We start from the raw sequence: 15627 nt of genomic DNA, 5'->3' as shown, positions 1-15627 counted from the left end.
TTTTTAAACTTTGTCCTATTAATTTTTAAATTTACAGATCATTAGTGATTATCAGCACTTTAGATGGGCGAATTGCTGCCTTGGATCCTGAGAATCATGGCAAGAAGCAATGGGATTTGGACGTGGGATCTGGTTCCTTGGTTTCGTCCAGCCTTAGCAAACCAGAGGTAAGAACTTTCTGTTAAATGTTGATTGGAAAACTGGTTATAATGAGCAATTACTGATATGAAATAGTATGTGTTTGCATGGAGCTGGGGCCGAGGGCCCCATTGCCTAGGTGTGAGGCCTGCCTGCCTCATACAAACTATGTCCCCTTGGGGCAGTTACTTGTACTTAACTTTTCTGTTCCTCACTTCCCCTCCTGTAATGAGGTAGTAATATTACCCACTTTTTACCACCGTTTTGGGCATTAAATTAGTGAATCACATTAATGAGTAACTAAGGATACTATCTGCTATGTCAGCATAGCTCATTCACTATCTTCGCTATAACACGATCATCATTGGTTATTATTACCACATATTCCCTAAGTAACAAAAGGATACTGCCAACCTTGATGAGGTTAGGGGAGCAAATAAATAAGGGAAGTTTATTTTCTTCATCTTTAGTCTTGACTCTGATAGATTAAGTCTCACTCCTTTTCTGGAGCTTTATCCTCTTCTTTACACCATTTTAAATGAGTCCCTCTTTTGAGTTGTCACTGCTGACATGGAAGCAGTCACCTGTTTTCTAGACTACCCTCAGCCTTCTACCTTATCAACGTGTTCCTGTGGGCTGCTCCCAAGGGTACTCTATTTTTCTGTCATCATCAATCATTTTCTTTCAAAAAGGTTCTTAGCTGGTATCAAGTTTCAAAAAGACGAAACCTAACATGAGGGGCTCGAATGACCTGATTAGTGATAATCGAATTTTCTGATGGGAAAACTGCTACTAAGTGACCCACCTGCTCTCCAGGAAACCTAGCCTGGATATTTTTCTGGCTCTCCCAGGCAGGTACTTAGGGAGAGGGCACTGCCTCACCTCCACATTTGCTGTGTGCTAAGCCCTGTTTAGACTTGCGTGCTATTCCTCAGACGGTATACTGAAAATATCTGTTGATAGCGAACTCCTGGTATATTGTGAATTGTTAATACAAGTAGCAATTTGATTCTAAATGACATGAAAAATTTTGAATCAGGTAAAATATTCAAATGATCACTACTGAAATTAAACATTCATTTATTTGTGTCCTGCTGGGGTTATGCTTGGGTATGCACATTTTGCTTTATTTTTAAGCTAGACAGAAAAGATGATCAGCAAAATCAGAAGATTGTAAGCTGTGTACATCTGAGGTAATATTACAGTGTGTTGTAGTGGTCAAAGCATGTGTGTGTTTGCAAACTAAAATATACACACGCACACAAGGTAAATTGCATGGGATGACAGTAGAATTCAAATAGTTATAATAACTTGAGTGCTGTTGATTGTGTTTGAATAATAAGCAGCTAGTCGTACTTTGAAGTTTTCTCGTAAATAGCAGTTATATTAGCTGGGATTTTTTCCATTAAATTTTTTTAAATTTAAGTATAGTTGTTATACAATATTATGTTAGTTTCAGGTGTACGATATAGTAGATTCAACATTTTTATACCTTACAATGTGATCACCCCTCTGATTCTAGTAATCTTCTGTCACCATGCGAAGTTACTACAGTGTTATTGACTATATTCTGCTTCACCTTTTTCATCCATCTCCTACCCCTTCCCCGCTTGTAACCGTTCTTTAATCTCTGCTTCTGTGTGTTTGTTTTCGTTTTGTTGTGTTGGCTTCTCTTTTTTTAGATTCCACATATAAGTGAAACCACATGGTATTTGTCTTTCTCTGTCTGACTTGCTTCACTTAGCATAATACCCCCTTCTACAGTAGGTCCATCCATGTTGCAAATGGCAAGATTTCATCCTTTTTTGTTGCTGAGTAATATTCCATGGTATATATGCACCACCTCCTTATCCATTCGTCTATCCATGGATACCTGGGTTGCTTCCATATCTTAGCTATTGTAAATAATGGTGCAATAAACATAAGGGTGCATTTTTTTTTGAATTAATGTTTTCGTTTTCTTTGGACAAATAGCCAGAAGCAGAATTGCTGGATAGTATGGTAGATCTATTTTTAGTTTTTTGAAGAATCTCCATACTGTATTTCATACTGGCTGCACAGTTTGCAGTCCTACCAGCAGTGCACATCCTCGACACCTTTTCTCCACATCCTCGCCAACACGTGTTATTTGTTGAATTTTTGGTAGCAGCTATTCTGACTGGTGTGAGGTGATACCTCACCGTGGTTTTGATTTGAATTTCCCTGATGATTAGTGATGTTGAGCATCTTTTCATATGTGTATTGGTCATCTATATGTCGTTGGAGAAATGTCTTTTCATGTCCTCTGCCCATTTTTCCATTAGTTAGTGTATTATTTGTTATACAAGTTCCTTATATATCGGGGGTGCCAAAAAATGTATACACATAACTTGTATTCATCTTTTGTTATCAGTATATATTGAGTATTAACAATTTTAATACGGTGTTTTCCTTTCTTAAAATGTGTATACATTTTTTTGACACCCTCTGTGTTTTGGATATCAACCCGTTATCAGATGTATCATTTATAAATTTAGTCTCCCATTGTTGCGTCCTGCACAACACAAGCCCTGGGAAGGCGAGGGAGGTGGCGAGGGTTAAACTCTCATAAAGAGACAGAGACTCAAATATAGTTAAATCACAGAGGACCAAGGGACTCACAGCCTCAAGGGACTGGAGCCCGATTCCCAAATCGGGTCACCATGGGTATTTATTGATTTTTCACAATAGAGATCACATGATTAGGGGCAGGGTCTGCAAAACTCTTACACCACACAATAATCATTCATTCCAAATCCCATAATGGTCCCAAAGCAACCGATGCATACCATCTCCCAAATGACCAAGGTGTGGTGCATACAATCCCTGGGGGCACAAGTCTCACAAGATAAGATTATCCCATGAGCCAAACAGGAGGGGGGAGATGCTATTGTTCTAATGGGTCCATTACACCTGAGGGTAAAGGACAACAGTTGAGGCATGCGTCAGCAGCTTCTCAGAAGGAGGGGCACAGCTACCTCATAACTTTACATTAGCTCATGGGAGTCCTAGGGGGGTCCCGTCTGGCTTAGGTTGTTTCTACCATGAGAAATCTTACCCGTCTTTGACTGCAGACCCTGCTTACAAGGACCAAACATGGAGACTTAGAGTAGCATAACCTCAACCCCAATGAGGGACAATCCCGCAGGGTCACCTTTCCCTAAGGAAAGATTGGAGGGGACAGACTGCTAGGTTGCTGTGTGACTACATCCCATTCAGTAGGATGTCTTTTTGTTTTGTTGAGGTTTTCTTCGCTGTGCAGAAGACTTCATTTGATGAAGTCCCACTTCTTTATTTTTGCTTGTTTCCCTTGCTCAAGTTTGACATATCCATATACTTAGACTGATGTCAAATAGTTTACTACCTATGTTTTCTTCTAGGAGTTTTATGGTGTACAGTCTTACATTTAAGTCTTTAATCCATTTTGAGTTTATTCTTATACATAGTGTAAGAGAATGGTCCATTTTCATTTTTTTACGTGTATGTGTCCAGTTTGCCCAACACCACTGTTGAAGAGACTGTCATTTCTCCATTGTGTATTCTTGCCTCCTTTTTTGTAGATCAATTGACCACATAAGTGAGGGTTTATTTCTGGGTTCTCTATTCTGTTCCATTGATCAATGTGTCTGTTTTTATGTCAATACCATCCTGTTTTGATTATTATACCTCTTTAGAATAGTTTGAAATCAGGGAGCATGATTCCTCTAACTTTATTCTTCTCTTTCAAGATTGCTTTGGCTATTTGTGGTCTTTTGTGATTCTATATAAATTTTAGGATTATTCATTCTAGCTCTGAGAAGAATGACATTGGTATTTTGATAGGGATTGCACTGAATCTGTAGATTACTTTGGGTGGTATGGTCATTTTAACAATATTAATCTTTCCAATCCATGAGCATGGTATATCCTTCCATTTATTTGTGTCCTCTTCAGTTTCTTTTTCAATGTCTTATAGTTTTCAGTAGAGATCTTTCATCTCCTGATAAAATTTATTCCTAGGTATTTTTTGATGCAATTGTGAATGAGATTGTTTTCTTACTTTCTCCTTCTGACCATTATTAGTGTATAGAAATGTGATGGATTTTCGTATATTAATTTTGTATCCTACTTTACTGAATTCATTTATTAATTTTTTGGTGGATTATTTAGGGAAACGCACACACACAGACACACACACTGTCAAGTCATCTGCAAACAGTGGCAGTTTTACTTCTTCCTTTCCTTTTTTTTCCGTCTGATGCGTCTTGGACTTCCAATACTATATTGAATAATAGTGACAATGGGCATCCGTGCCTTGTTCCTGATCTTAGAGGAAAATCTTTCAACTTTCACCATTGAGTATGATGTTAACTGCGGGGTTGTCATGTATGGCCTTTATCATTTTGAGGTAGGTTCCTTCTATTCTCACTTTGTTGAGAGTTTTTATCATAAACAGATGTTGAATTTTGTCAAATGCTTTTTTCTATATGTATTGAGATGATAATATGATTTTTATTCTTGGTTTTGTTGATGTGATGAATCACATTAACGGTTTCACAGATGTTAAACCACTCTTGCATCTCTGGTATAAATCCCACCTGGTCATGGTGTATAATCCTTTTAATTTATTGTTGAATTCAGTTTGCTAGTTGAGAATTTTTGCATCTATGTTTATCAGGGATATTGTCCTATAATTCTCTTTTTTTGTAATGTCTTTGTGTGGTTTTGGTATCAGGCTAATGCTGGTCTCATGGAATGAGTTTGGAAGCATTCCTTCCTCTTCAATTTTCTGGAATAGTTTGAGAAGGGTAGGCATTAATTCTTTTTAATGTTTGGTAGAATTCACCTGTGAAGCGATGTGGTCCTGGGCTTTTGTTTGTTGGGATTTTTTTTTTTTTTTAATCACTGCTCCAATTTCATTGGTAGTAACCGGTCTCTAGAGTCTCTGTTTTCCTGGCTGAGTCTTGGAAGATTTTATGTTTATAGAACTTTATCCATTTCTTCTAGGTTGTCCAATTTTTTGGCATATAATTATATATGGTATTCTTTGACAATCCTTTGTATTTCTCTGGCGTCAGTTGTAATCTCTCCTCATTCATTTCTGATTTTATTTGAGCTCTCATTTTTCTTCATGAGTCTTGCTAGAGGATTGTCAATTTTATTTATCCTGTCAAAGAACCAGCTCTTAATTTCATTGTTCTTTTCTATTGTTTTTCTAGTCTTTATTTCATTTATTTGCACTCTGATCTTTATTAATTCCTTCCTTCTACTTACTTTGGGTTTTGTTTTTCTTTTTCTAGTTACTTTAGATGTAAAGTTAGATTGTGTGTTTGGGATTTTTCCTGCTTCTTGAGGTAGGCATGCATAGCAATGAACTTTAAGAACTGCTTTTGCTGCATCCCATACATTTTTAAAGGTGTGTTTTTCATTTGTCTCAAGGTAGGTTTTTATTTTCTGTTTAATTTCCTCCTTAATCCATTGGTTGTACAGTAGCATATAGTTTAATCTCCATGTATTTGTGTTTTTTCCAGTTTTTCCCTGTAATTGATTTCTAGTTTCATGCCATTATGGTCAGAAAATGTGCTTGATATAATTTGAATCTTGAGTTCATTGAGTTTTGTTTTTGTTTGTTTGTTTTTTTGTTGTTGTTGTTTTTTTAAAGTGGTGAAAAAGCAGTTTAGAAGAAAAAGTACACTTCGAAGAAATAGGAGTAGATCTGAGCAGTAGAGAATGGCTCAAGGGCCTTATTAGAAGAGAAAGTACACTCCAAAGAGTTTGGAGCGGCCCCGAGCAAAGGCAAGGCTCAAGAGGCCTTGAGGTTTGTTTTGTGGCCTAATATGTTGTCTATCCTGGAAAAGGTTCTGTGTGCACTTGAGAAAAATGTGTAATCTGCAGTTTTTGGATGAAATGTTCTATCACTGTCTATTTATCAAACTGCTGTAATGTGGCATTTCAGGCCATATTTCCTTATTAATTTTGTCTGGATAATCTATCCATTGAGGGAAATGAGTATAAAAGTTCTGACTCTTATTTATTGTATTATTGTTAAGGTCTGCCTTTATGTCCATTAATATTTGCTTTATATACTTGGGTGCTCCTGTTTTGGGTATGTAGATATTTACAATTGTTATATCCTCTTCTTGGATTGACCATCTTATCATTATGTAAAGTCCTCCTTTGCCTCTTTTTAAATTCTTTGTTTTAAAGTCTATTTTGTCAGATGTAATAATTGCTGCCCATTTCTATTAGTTTCTATTTGCATGGAACATCTTTTACCATCCCTTCGCTTTCTCTCTGTATGTGTCTTTCTATCTAAAGTGAGTCTCTTTTAGGAGACATATGGATAGTTGTTTTTTTATCCATTCTGCCACCCTATGTCTTTTGATTGAAGCATTTAGTCCATTTGCAATAAAAGTAATTATTTATAGGTATGTGCTTATTGCCAGTTCATTAATTGTTTTTTGTTGTTTTTGTTGTTTTCTCTTCCCTTCTTCTTCACTTGATCTCTTTCCTTTTTTTTTTTTAATCTCTTTCCTTTTGATTTGCTGGTTTTCTTTAGTGTTATCATTGCTTTCCTTTCTCTTTATATTTTTGGTATTTTCGTACATTTTTGGTTTATGGTTACCATGAGGTTCATATATATATATATATATATATATATATATATATGTATATGTATATATATATGTGTATGTGTGTATATATATATACATATATACATACACATATATTTATGGCATCCATGTGTATATATATAGCATCCATGTATATCTATAGCACTCTGTTTCAAGCTGATAGTCATTTAAGTTTAATCACATTCTAAAAGCACTATGTTTTTACTGTGTTTTTGATGTCAGGTTTTGTATCTTTTTGTTTTGTGTGCCCCTATTTATTGTAGCTACAATTAATTTTGCTACTTTTGTCTTTTAACCTTCATATTAGCTTTTTAAGTGGCTGATTCATTGTGTTTATTATATAGTTGCCTTTACTAGTGAAATTTCTTTCTTTCCTGTATTTTCTTATTTCTGGTTATGACCTTTTCTGCATAAAGAAGACCCTATTTCTTGTAAAACTAGTGTAATGGTGATGAACTCCTTTAGTTTTTGCTTGTCTGGGAAACTCTTTATCTTTCCTTCAATTTTGAATGATAACCTTGCTGGATATAGTATCCTAGGTTGTAGGTTCTTTTTCTCAGCACTTTAAATATTTTCTGTCACTCCCTTCTGACCTGTAAAGTTGCTCCTGAGAAATCAGCTCACAGCCTTATGGAATTTCCCTTGTATGTGACTTGTTCTTTTCTTGGCGCCTTTCAGATTGTCCCTTTATCGATACCTTTATCATTTTAATTACAGTATTACGTGTTGTGGACCTTCTTGGATTCATCTTTTTTAGAATTCTCTCTGCTTCCTGGATCTGGATGTGTTTCCTTTTCCACATTTAGGAAATATACTTTCTGCCCATTTCTCTCTCTTTCTTCTCCTTCTGGAAACCCTATAATGGTAATGTTGGAACACTTGATGTTATTCCACAGGTCTTTTACACTATTCTCATTTTTTAAAATTCTTTTTTTCATTTTCGTGTTCTGATTCAGTGATTTTCACTATTCTGTCTTCCAGGTAGCTAATCCCTTCTTCTATATTAAGTAGTCTGCTTTCATTTCCTTTTAATGTATTCTTTATTTCAGTTATTGTATTCTCTATCTCTGATTTGTTCTTTATTACATTTTCTAACTTTTTGTTGAAATTTTTTGTTGAGGTGCTCTCTGAGTTCCTCTATTCTACTCTCAAGTTTGTTGAGCATTCTTATGACCATTTCTTTGAATTCTTTGTCAGCCAAATTAGTTATCTTCATTTCATTAGAGTTTTTCTCTGGGGTTTTTTTCTTGTTCCTTTATTTAGGGTGTATTCTTCTGACTCCTCATTTTGTTTGACTTTCTGTGTTTGTCACTATGAGTTGGATGAGATAGCTATCCCAATCTTGAAACGGTGGCTTCTGTATAGACTGTATGCCGGATGGTTTTAGCAGGCTGGTTGTAGTTGGGGTGTGCAGTGTGGTAGCTGGTGTGTTGCCTGGTCTGAAGGTATGGGTTCCAGGCAGGGCAGCCTGGTTTGTGCACACTTTCTGCCCTTCTGGTCCAGGCGGCTCTGTCCAGTGCACTGGGCATGCCCTGTTGCTTTAATTGTCTGTTGCCTGAACCAGATCTGGGCGGGGCTGCTCTAAGTGTGCATCACACCACCCTACTAGCTCCACACTTTCTCCAGATAGGGCAGCCCTGGGTGTACACACTGTTGCACTCTGCTAGTTCTGTGCCCTCTCGAGGCAGGGGAGCCCTGCATGCATGCAGCCCAGTGGTAAGCACTGCAGCACGCTGCTGTAACGCACTGGCTCAATCTCCAGGTAGAGGGACCCCTTGTCTGTGCACTACGGCACCCTCCTGTTCCTGCTGGATCTAGCTCCAGCAGGGGTGGCTGAGGACGTGCTACAGCACCCTACAGTTTGGCCAGAGAACCTGGATAGAGCTCCTGCCCACGATCCAAGTGTGGAGGAAACATAGACAACGGTTGCTCACCAGTTTCTCTTATCCTGGAGAGTACTCTCAGCTCCTAAAGAGCTCTCGTGTTTCCCCAACCTTCTGTATGCGTTCTCTCTCTCTCGCTCTGTGTATGTTATTCAGAAGCTGTTCATTTGGCTCTCAGCTGTTTCTCAGGAGGAGAAATTGTAAACATAGATGTACATTCAGTGTGTTTTTGGGCGTGGGTGAGCTGCCATCTTGGACTCGCCTCCATACTAGCTGTTTTTTCAACTACAGTTCAACTTTCTCCTCTTCACTAGTCCTTACTATTTTCTGTGGTTTATTAGGGCTCTCTTGTTTTAAATATCCCTTTTCCTACCGACCCCCCATCTCTAATCCTTTGGATAGAACATTTTGAAATGTTGAATCGCAAGCATATTTAAAAAGTTTGACTGTGTCACCTTTGTACAATGAATGAAATGCTCACTGGCTACCTTTTATGCAGGAGAAGAATCCTGTGACCTTTTTGAGTTAAGTTTTATGTTTTTTATTATAGAATAGAAACAAAATCTAAAAGTATTGAATTATCTGTGATAGCATGATAGATTTACTACATTTTACTGCTGCCCCGAGTTTGTGGGACCTTTTCTTGAGACTACGTGTTTACTATGTAGGTATGTTAATGACGACAACATTGTTTCTAGCAGTATAATACACATGGGATGTACTTTGTATACAGTCCTCATACTTTATGAGCAGCGTAATCCTCACCAGTGATTCTCCTGAGGTTGATGTGTTGGTCTCATTTTGTAGACTAGGAAAGGGAAGCAGAGAAGTTATTTGCTTGAAGTCACAAACTGACTAGATGATAAAGCTGGGATTGAACCTAGGTTTGCCTGACTGTGCCCCATTCTGTCTGCTCTGGAGCCCTTTCCCCATTTTGTCTGTACCTCCTCTTAGAAGCTTGGGCTGTGCACCTAATATAGCGTGCCGCAAATGTATAGTCTCAGGACCCTTTACATTTTTAAAAATTGAGAGCTCCAAAGAGCTTCCCCCCCCCCAGGATTATATCTGCCTATACTTAAATTATATTAAAAATTAAAACAGAAAATTTAAAAAGACTTATTTGGGGGCCGGCCCGGTGACTCAGGCGGTTAGAGCTCCATGCTCCTGACTCCGAAGGCTGCCGGTTCGATTCCTACATGGGCCAGTGTGCTCTCAACCTCAAGGTTGCCGGTTCAATTCCTCGAATCCTGCAAGAGATGGTGGGCTCCACCCCCTGCAACTAAGATTGAACACGGCACCTTGAGCTGAGATGCCTCCCGTATGGCTCAGTTGGTTGGCATGCGTCCTCTCTACCACAAGGTTGCCAGTTCGACTCCCACAAGGGATGGTGGGCTGCGCCCCCTGCAACTAACAATGGCAACTGGACCTGGAGCTGAGCTGCGCCCTCCACAACTAAGACTGAAAGGACAACAACTTGACTTGGAAAAAAGTCCTGGAAATACGCACTGTTCCCCAATAAAGTACTGTTCCCCTTCCCCAATAAAAAAATAAAATACAAAGACTTATTTGTTAATTCATTTTTAAAAACCCAGTGAACACATTGCACAATAGCATAAACAACGTATTTTTATGTAGAAAAACTATATTTTCCAATGCAAAAAAGTTTAATGAAAACAGTGGCATTGTTTTACATTTTTGAAAATCTCTCTTTAATTTCTGGTTTAGTAGAAGACAGTCGGATTTTTGTATCTGCTTCTGCAGCTAATATATTGCATTATTGTTTCAGTTGAACTATATGAAGAAGAAAAATCCAGACACATACATATGCAGTAGAAGAGTATTTTAGTAGCCTTTTTAGATAATTTGGTCATTTTTTTAATACGATACCAAAATAAGTGAAAGTTTCTTAAAGGTCAGTTGCACTGGAATCTGACACCATATTAATGAACATTTTGTACTCTGTTACATTAACATCCATTTGTCTCTCTTACCTTTTACTCTTACATGATTTTCTACAATCATTGGGAAAATTGATTCACTGAGTTACAACGATCTTCCAAATGTTGACTCACTAAGTATTTAAAAAATCAAATTTGTTACTATTGCCACTCATCTCTTCAGAAAAATCTTTAAGGTCTGGGAAGCTGTTAAGCTCACATTGGTAGATACAAGTTTTGCAAATTTGTTTTTCATTAAAACTTGAATTTTATCACAAATGTTTTCTTTATAGTGAGAGATTCATTTTGTTTGTTTTTGAGAAAATGTCTGCCAAATACCCAAGTCTCATAACCATAGTTTTTCTCGCAATTTTTCAAGTTAAAAATGGATCTCTGTGAAGAAAGCTACTGGTTCAGCACAAAACTCAGTCGCATAAGTGCTTTTTCCTTGAGACATGCTTCAGTATGTGGTGCAATTGCTTGAAGCATACTTCCTAATTAGTCATGCAGAATAGTGAACAGATATGTATTCAGATTACAATTTAATGAAACTAATAATTTTCATTGCTTCCTCAGAGCATTCTTGAGGGAAATTGTCTTTCTTCTTTTTTGGCTGTGAGTGTGTGACCATGAAGAACACAGGGACTACCGGTTTGGAGCTTGATTTGCACTAAGGTGCCAGCAGTTTAGTCACCATTGTTTTCACACTCTCGGTGCAAATGTCACCACAGTGAAAAGGCATATAACACCTTATTATGAAAATTGTTTGACCTTCTGCATCTCAAAGAGTCCCCAGAGCCACACTTTGAAAATTGCTGATTAGAATATAATAGAAATATTATAAGAATATTTGTAAAATTATAAACATAGTAACAAGGAGAGGAATGTATTGTGAGCTTGAGTCATCTGCTACTCAGCAAGGTGTGTGTCTCTCAGCATCTAGAAATTGTGTTCAGAAGTTGGACAAAATACTACAAAACAAGGAACAAAAACTGCTATTTGGAATGCTCTGTATTGGATGCATAGAGTAATAATACTTTTCTAAGTGTATCTAATACAATATTTTATGAAGGTCTGTAACTTTTTATGAGAAATAGTTACCTTTCTCTGTCTGAAGCCCAGCATTTGGTAGGAAAGGGTAGTGTAGGGAGAAGGGTGAGGTCCAGCAGGCAGGAGAAACAGTGTGGGGACATATAGCAGGTGCCACCCAGATGGCACTAAGTAGCCCCAGGGCTTCATTTGGGGACTCCTTTGTTAGAAGATCAGTTTCTCCAAGCTTTCATCAAGAGTGGTATGAAGTCAAACATATTAAACCCACAAGGCCAAAGAAGATGTATTCTCTATACAGCAGTTATCCTAATGAGAAGCCTGAAGGTAAAGGATTTTGTAGACTATACCATGTTTCCCCAAAAATAAGACCGAGCCGGACAATCAGCTCTAATGAGTCTTTTGGAGCAAAAATTAATATAAGACCCGGTATTATTTTACTGTAATATAAGACCCGGTCTTATGTAATAATATAGTATAGTATAATACCTGGTCTTATATTAATTGTTGCTCCAAAAGACGCATTAGAGCTAATTGTCCGGCCAGGTCTTATTTTTGGGGAAACACGGTAATAATTTTCAGTTATTAGTAATAGAGGGCTTGGTTATGCGTCATGTGTACTTTTGCTGGATAATAAAGTAAAAGCCGTGTGGAGACTTCAGGCTGTGTGATATTGTGGAGGAGTGACTAGGATTCAGGGGCTTGCGTTCTGGTTGTGATTCTTTCATTAACTTTATGACCTGGCTAAATTAATCTTTAATTTCCTTCTCTGTAAAATTACAAGATTGGACTAAATCCATAAGGATTGTTCTAATTTCAGGAATCAGGTGCCATCAAATACATGAAACACCCAAATTATGTAGAGGAATTTTTGGACTTTTACTACATTTAAGGATTCTTATAAAAAATAAAGCACAAGTTCTTCAGAAATTACCATTAGGTGCATATCTCATTGCCTCCCACTGCTCTAATGTTGTCCTTAAACTTTTCTGATCCAAAAGGCATATAAAATAGTGTATTGTGTTGCTTTAATGGTGTTTTGTTTCGGTCAATGAAAAAATAAGTTCCCAGAGGCTAAGAGAGGTTGACGGTTCTATTCAAAACAAGTGTTTTGCATTATATTTAGAATGAATTGTGTACTGCAGGGAGGTTGCGGAGTTTGGGGACACAGGTCTGATTTGCCATTCTTTCCTCTTCACCAGGTGTTTACAAACTTCTCAAAAGAATACTGACATAAACCAAGCTAAAACTGAGTGTGCGTGTTAGAATTAACGATGAACCTAAGGTGTACTCTGTTAGCTTTAACAGAGTTAAATAATACTTTTGATAGTAGCTAAGAATTTTGTTTTTAATTTTCAGAAGGACCACCTGAAATGAAACCTGATTTGCTTTCCTCTGGTAATTTATATGCAGATTTAACTTTAAAAAAGCACTAAGGAGATTTGCCTGTGGTTCCTCATTGTCTTAAAATTTTATTTTGTTTTTAACATATTAGCATAGATTTTCTTTGGGGTCTTTGGGTGGCATTTAGACCACATTTTACCAAATCTAAGTAGATATAGTATCCTTGAACTATTTACTTTGCTGTATTTTGGAATACGTTCATAAATATAAAGACCTTCCTTTTCTTTATTTAGAGTGATATTATAATTATGTGTATATAACTGGTTTGTCCTTAGATGAGTATCTTTGTCTCCTCTTTATTTAGAGATACCATATCTGTTTTTTGTTTCAGTTTTCTGTTAAAATGCCTTTTTTTCCTCTTAAAAAGAACAAACAACTCTATAGTTAGAGTTTGGGGTTTTGTTTTATTTTAGGCACGTACCTCCCTAAGGGATACTGCCTTTCTGTTTCAGACAGGTGCAGAAACAGACAACGTGAGGCTCCAACCCCCTCCCCACCCGCATCAGACTGCAGTTATTAAGAAGGGCCTTCAAAGGTGGGGAGCCTTTGGAAAGAGTACACTTTCCATGGTTATTGATTTGTTCACCAAGAGTCCATTAGTAGACTCTTTTGAGTATTGCTTTATTAAAAGGAGATCTGTAATCTCTTTTATAGATTTTCAAACTTATACTGAAAGATGTTAGGTCATTTTGCAGTTTTTCATTTGTATGTAAATTAGCACATTTTAAGCCTGGCTATGTCATCTAGATGGTGGTTATTGTGAAAAGTCACTGTCAATCATGTAGCAAGCCAATATTTAAATAATTGCTTAGGTTAATTGCTTTTCTTTTAATTATAGGAATAAAACAATGCTTTGATTCAATTTTGTTTTATTAATCCCTTAGCGTGACTGAAAGCAATGCTGTGAACCAAACCAATTTATTCCATCATGCGTGTTGCCAAGTGAGAAATTGATTTGACCCTGTTTTATAAGAAATTGACTTATCATGCACATTGTTTATATACTTTATAAATATATTAATCTAAGTGAAGGCAGAGATAGTTTCTAAAATCTGTGTTTTTCATCACGAATGTGAAAAATATGCTTAAAAAGTTACCCTGGTAATTTACCTTGAGATATTTTGTTTTGTAGGTTGACTATAGGTTAAGGAAAGAGAGAATGAAACAATTATTATCTGCTTGGTATCTCACTGCTCTTGGGCATTAATTAACAATCTTTGAAGATAATAAATATCAAATCACTTGAGGGTTTGGTATTTTCTTCTGCATTTCCTTTTTTTTTTAAGTCTATATTTCCTTTTAAGCATGTCACGTGGGATGCTTTCTCCAACTAATAATATTCAGTCAGATCTACTGAAAGATATCATAATCCCTCATGTTGGATCATCTTCCTTAGTCTTTGATGTATGATTCCCAGGAACACTTTCATTTTAGCTTATAATCTTCCTTTCCCCTCCCTGTCATGGTAATTTAAATGTTTTCAGGGAAATAAAAAAAGTATTTTCTCAATACTCCAACATTTTCCAATGTTGGAAAATTTTTTTTTTAGCCACAAATAGTCAATTCTGGCATCTAGTAGTCTGGTCAGTTGCTCATTTTGGTTTATTAAGAGTTCCATTTTATGTTCTATACATAGTGTATCATTTTTGAAGAATTAAACTATGAAAAAATATGCCTATGAAGTTCCTTAATATTTTTTATCTTTGTGATAAAGTACTTTACGATCCTACAGAATATCTATATTATAATCAAAGCAGCATTTTAGGGCTGATAGAGATTTCTGGTAAATCAAAGACTGGTAACCATTTGATATATTTAATTCTTAACATTGAATTCATCTTTTGTTAGTTTTGAGGCTTTGTTTTTTGTTTTTGTTTTTTTTAAAAAGATTTTATTGCGGAAGGGGAGCAGGACGTTATTGGGGAACAGTGTGTACTTCCAGGATTTTTTTCTAAGTCAAGTTGTTGTCCTTTCTATCTTACTTGTGGAGGGCGCAGCTCAGCCCCAGGTCCAGTTGCCATTGCTAGTTGCAGGGGGCGCAGCCCACCATCCCTTGTGGGAGTCGAACCTTGTGGTTGAGAGCACGCACTCCAACCAACTGAGCCATCCGGGAGATCAGCGGCAGCTCAGCTCAAGGTGCCGTGTTCAATCTTAGTTGCAGGGGCCGGAGCCCACCATCCCTTGCGGGACTCGAGGAGTTGAACCGTCAACCTTGTGGTTGAGAGCGCCCTGGCCCATGTAGGAATCAAACCGGCAGCCTTTGGAGTTAGGAGCATGGAGCTCCAACCGCCTGAGCTGCTGGGCCGGCCCTGAGGCTTTGTTTTTAAATGAATGTTGTGGGTCCAGGGTTGGGAAAGAAATAACTGACATGACATAGTTAAGCTTTCTATTCCTTGAAATTACTTTTGGAGCAGCTAGTTGAATTCTGAAAGCTTCTTTTCAAAGTTTTGAAATTTGGTGTTAATGAACCATAGTTATTTTCTGAAGTTTTCTTATAGAGAATAAAAGAAGGCTCATAAGGGATTTATATATTTTTATTTTTAACATTTCTCTTTAATAAGTATACATATATGTGCACACACACAT

General features: G+C 37.1%; 1 protein-coding gene across 3 annotated transcripts in view; it reads left to right on the top strand.

Moving 5' to 3' along the window:
- The window catches only part of EIF2AK3 (eukaryotic translation initiation factor 2 alpha kinase 3), a 76541-nt gene that overhangs the window by 11775 nt on the left and 49139 nt on the right, over window positions 1–15627 (top strand). For 2 of the 3 annotated variants that reach the window (XM_081069685.1, XM_081069687.1), the window contains exon 2: window positions 38–167. In XM_081069685.1, the coding sequence (XP_080925811.1) occupies window positions 38–167 (130 nt within the window). Of the gene's footprint in view, window positions 1–37; window positions 168–13492; window positions 13577–15627 lie in introns of those variants that run through there. The other variant, XM_081069686.1, reaches the window with a different exon arrangement.

This window comes from Rhinolophus hipposideros, assembly GCF_964194185.1.
Source record: "Rhinolophus hipposideros genome assembly, chromosome: 12".
Classification (NCBI taxonomy): domain Eukaryota; kingdom Metazoa; phylum Chordata; class Mammalia; order Chiroptera; family Rhinolophidae; genus Rhinolophus; species Rhinolophus hipposideros.
This window is presented reverse-complemented; position numbering and strand designations above follow the sequence as displayed.